Source organism: Babylonia areolata, chromosome 20 (assembly GCF_041734735.1).
Source record: "Babylonia areolata isolate BAREFJ2019XMU chromosome 20, ASM4173473v1, whole genome shotgun sequence".
NCBI lineage: Eukaryota > Metazoa > Mollusca > Gastropoda > Neogastropoda > Buccinidae > Babylonia > Babylonia areolata.
Genome location: NC_134895.1, coordinates 53,710,619 through 53,715,618, shown reverse-complemented (window position 1 = coordinate 53,715,618; position 5,000 = coordinate 53,710,619). Strand labels below are relative to the sequence as shown.

The following is a 5,000-nucleotide window of genomic DNA, read 5'->3' as shown; positions in this document are numbered from 1 at the left end:
CGATAAAATAAAATTTATAACAGTCGTTATTATTATTATTATTATTGTTATATATCATTGATATTATCACCATCATCATCGTTAGTATCATCATCATCATTATTATTATTATTATTATTACTATCACTATTAATCTTTGATATTAGCCTGTGCTTTGTTGGTATAATAATGATTACAACACATTATTTTTATTATAGCCGGTAGGATACAGCCACAGCAGTATAATATACAATTTGCAGTCCGTATAAACGTAGTCAAGAAATAAGGAAGAAATGGCGATCTTCTTCCATTTTCTAAAGAGAGACAGACAGACAGACAGACACACACACACACACACACACACACACACACACACACACACACACACACACACACACACAGCTTGATATCACGGAACACTAATTGGAGCAAAAGTAGTAACCAGAAATGGCTTAACAAAACAAAATGACGTCGTAATAAATCACTCAAAAACAGATGGAAAAAAAAGAGTCCCTCATGGTAGAATGAAACAAACTCAGACAGAAGACATTAAAAAGTCCAGTCCATGAATATATCCAGACTCGAATTTAAAATCAAGGAGAACATAGGCTCTTTCAAGTAGCAAAGGAATGAAACTGTATCCTTGTAGGAAAAGGATAGTGCCGACAATTGCAGCATCAGGCAACAAAGAAATCACCCCCCTCCCTCCACTAAAAAGAATCAACAAAGAAATGATACCAAATCATAAACGTGTGAATAAAATATATATACGTATAGATAAATAGATAAATGAATGAACAAACAGAAAAAAATAAACGAATTCATCAGTAGATAAATAGATAAAATCATAAATGAATAAATGATTATATGATGATTTAGAAACAGACTGTATTCTGAAAACACAATCTTATCTTTAAAAAAAAACAACAAAGAAACAAAAAACACCCTCAAAGTATCTTTCTTGACCAGAATAAAACAGCTGTTCGATTCCTTATAAAACAGAAATGAACAAACGCTGAAAAACAAAAGATTCAGGAAAAATTAGCTCTCGGAACCTACTCGGAAAATACAGCGACCAACACGAACAGCCGACGAATTCCAACAAAAGCAATTAGATGTAGGAATAACATAATAAAAAAAAACAAGAACAGCAAAAAGCAACAACGAAAAAAACCCCACCAAAAACAAATTACCCAGAAATGAACTACTAGGAAACAAACACTGAAAATAATACTGTCAGAAATAAGAAGACTGGACAAAGTAAACCAGCGAGATATATATTCATATTTCATCACTATTTTATCATTAAGCAAATCAGAGATAAACGGTTGTTATATTCAAGAATAAAACATTGTTTCGTTTATGAATAAAACATTCAGAGAAACATGCCACCTATGAGCAGAGAGAGAGAGGGGGGGGAGAGAGAGAGAGAAAGAGCAGACTCTGAAAGATATAAGCAATACAAACACCAGCAAAGTTACTTATAACGGAATAAAAGCGCCGTTCATATACCATGGCCTTTTTTTTAAGACGTAAATTATATATTACAAGAAAAGAAGGTGTTTTTTTTCTGAAACAGATGATTAAAAAAAATAATTCATCAAGAACCATTAGCTCATTATTTGAAAGTGAAATAATACATCTTTCAACAGCAGTTCTTTCGGAACTAAAATGACCAGCAGACATAAAACAAATGAACAAACAAAACAGTAAAGCTAAAACAAAAAAAATGGGAGGGGGGGTGAGGGGGGGGGGGGGGGGGGGGGGGGGCTCTCTCGGAAATTTGCTGTACTCTGAAATAGATTTTTTGTATCAAAATTACCACAAATAGGGAGATACCTGGAAATATTTTCCAAACTAGCTTATTTTGAAATAAATGGAATCAGTCAATAAACAGAAATAATCAACTATTTGGCTGTGAGATGTGTCATCTTCTAAACTAGTTTATTGAGAATCAAAATAAAGGTCCTTTATACAGGGTTTTATTCAGAAAATGATCAACAACAAAAAACAAAAACAAACAGGGAAAAACAGAAAAAAAGGAGTTTTCTTGAATGTGATGTATATCCTAAATTTGTTTAAACAACATCAATGATAATAACAATAATAATAATAGAAGAAGAATGATAATAATAATAAGAAGAAGAAGATTGTCGAACTTATATGGAGCAGCTATTGTCAGTAAGCCCATATAATGGGCCCTAAGGGCCTCATATAAAACAAGAGAGAGAGAGAGAGTGTTCGCGGGAATGCATGATTATATACAACTGTGCATAACAGCATATAATGACAGCACATGAACACACAAAAACAAGGAGACGAAGAAGTGGAAGAAAACATACACACACACACACGCACACGCACGCACGCACGCGCGCACACAAACACACACACACGCTGACATACACACACACACATTCTTTCTCTCTCACTCTCTCCCCCCCCCTCTCTTTCTCTCTCTGTCACACACACACTCTCTCTCTGTCTCTGTCTCTCTATCACACACATTCTCTCTCTCTCTCTCTGCCACACACACACACACACACACACACACACACACACACACTCGCTCTCTCTCTCTCTCTCTCTCTCTCTCTGCCACACACACACTCTCTCTCTGTGTGTGTCTCTCTCTCTCACACACACACATTCTCTCTCTCTCTCTCTCTCTCTCTCTCTCTCACACACACACAACAGCAACAACAACATTATTAACATTAGCAACAACAACAACAACACCATCAGTAACATTAACAACAATATTAACAACAACAACAACCACATTAACATTAATAACAACATTAACATTATTAACAACAATAACAACATTAACATTAACAACAACAACAACAACAACAACAACAACCACATTAACATTAACAACAACATTAACATTAATAACAACAACATTAACAACAACAATAACAACATTAACATTAACAACAACATTAACATTAACAACAACAACATTTACAGCAACAACAAAAACAAACAAACAAACCCCCAGCAGCTCACTTGGAGGTGAAGGAGTCCTCCCCAGTCTTGGTGAGCCAGACGATGCTGAGCGTACAGTTCTCCAGGAACAGGATGACGTAGTACAGTGTGTACCACACCGCCGCCCGCACCCTGCTCACACTGACGTAGCACCACACGTAGGAGTATGACGTCACCAGGCACACGGCCACCCTGTGAGCCGTGGAGGAGGAGGAGGAGGAGGAGGAGGACGAGGCGGTCTGGGGCAGGCTGAGGCAGAGGAGCATGACCAGCCAGTGAAGGCCCAGCACCAAGAGGACCCACTGGTGGTAGAGGACGGCGAACAGCGCCAGGCACAGGGTTCGGGCCACCACCTCCCCTAGCCGCCACAGCCAGGCGAAGAGCGAGCCGGGCCAGGACCACAAGGTCAAGGACAAGCTGGTGTCCTCCCCCACCACCCCCTGCTCCTCCCCTCCCCCTCCTCCTCCTCCTCCCCCAGCCTGGTGACGGACGGTGGCCATGCTCCAGGTGACAGACAGGGCGGTGGCCACCAAGGAACAGTGCAGGGACCAGGGCCACGCCAGCTCCGCACGGGTCAGCAGCAGGTAGGTCTGCACCAGCAGCAAGGGGAACCCCCCGGCCAGGGTGAAGACCAGCCTCAGCACCACCAGCTCCCGCAGCTCCTGCCTCGTCACGAGGAAGGAGGACTTCTTCAGCAGCGCCGCGTGCCGCCACAGGAAGGCCAGCTGCAGCACGTGCAGCGCTCCCATCGCCGCCGCCTCGCCCCCCGCCATGGCGTCCCCGCGCCGCCTGAGGAGGAAGATGGCGGACACGAGCTGCACGAGCACCAGAGGCAGGATGATGAGGCCGGCCGTCAGGGAGAAGATGACGTCACGGTGGTGCGTGACGTCAGCGTACAGGGTGCAGGCCAGGAGGGCGCTGAAGACCAGCTCCGCCACGTGCGTCACCATGGAAACCAGCACGAAGAGGGGGAAGCACGGTGAGGAGCAGCACGGCCGCTTGCCCATTGTGGGTTGGGTTGGGTCGCTTCACTGAGGAGGACTTCAAATCCCAGGCCCTATCCACACTGATGAAGATTGCACAGTCGTGTCGGAAGACGCACGGGTGAACTTTAATCAATTTAAAAAAAACCTGGGAAATATTTTTTTTCTGAATCAGTTTCCTATCTCCCCATTGCACCAAAAACTATTAAGATACTAAACGGTTATCGATGAATACATACACATGTACACTTTTTTTCTTGCTTAAAGTTCTGCCCTTTTTTTTCCAAACATAAATAGTATCCCTGATAACATCCGCATCACACCGAGTCTTGTTGATGACAATTCACGTCGTGTCTGTGTGAAAAACAACAAAAACACATGACTGACGACCTCATAATGCACTTAACACCTCCAACATAACATGGTGTCAGACGGGACACATCCCGGCACAAAGGAGTCCTCTGTGTCGTGTCATTGCTCTAATTGCCAGCAGGTTCTGCCTGTAACGTAGAAGCGTCGGATCGAGTGACGACACAAAGCCATGATCAGCCCTCGCTGCGGCGAAGTCACACGGTGGTGGAGCTAGCACTCTGTTCCTGGCTGTCATAAACTTCATGATCCCACGACACCCGCCTGTCGTCATAATCGCCTGCTTATTGTCCGGCCTTCAGGAGTAGAGTTCCATTTCATCTCCCGTCACCAACGTCTCACTCCCCCTACCCTTGCCCTTGTTTTCCATTCCCGTCATATCTCAGGCAAACTCGGCTGTGACGATTAAAAAAAAAAAAAGAAGTAAAAAAAAAGGGTGGAGGACAAGTGAAAATATTGGAGCCGCTTTGCTGGAGGTATTATCACAGGTGTCGGCACATAGGCATTCCAGTAGCCCACCACCACCACCACCAGCATTACCACCAGTGGCCAGTGTCCAGTAGGAGAAACAGTGTTCGGTGTGTCCAGCAGACCAGTGACGTCACACGGGGCAGGCAGTGAGTGTGGGTGTGGGGGGGCCTGGGGGGGCAGGGCTAAGCCAACAGTAACAATGAC

General features: G+C 43.7%; 1 protein-coding gene across 1 annotated transcript in view; it reads right to left on the bottom strand.

Annotated features, from left to right (window-relative positions):
• Positions 1 to 4,027, bottom strand: part of LOC143294654 (uncharacterized) — a 15,535-nt gene extending 11,508 nt beyond the window's left edge. The window contains exon 1 of the mRNA XM_076606033.1: positions 2,995 to 4,027. Coding sequence (XP_076462148.1) covers positions 2,995 to 3,980 — 986 coding nt within the window. The 5' untranslated portion in view covers positions 3,981 to 4,027. The remainder of the gene's footprint in view (positions 1 to 2,994) is intronic.
• Positions 4,028 to 5,000: the final 973 nt, after the last annotated feature.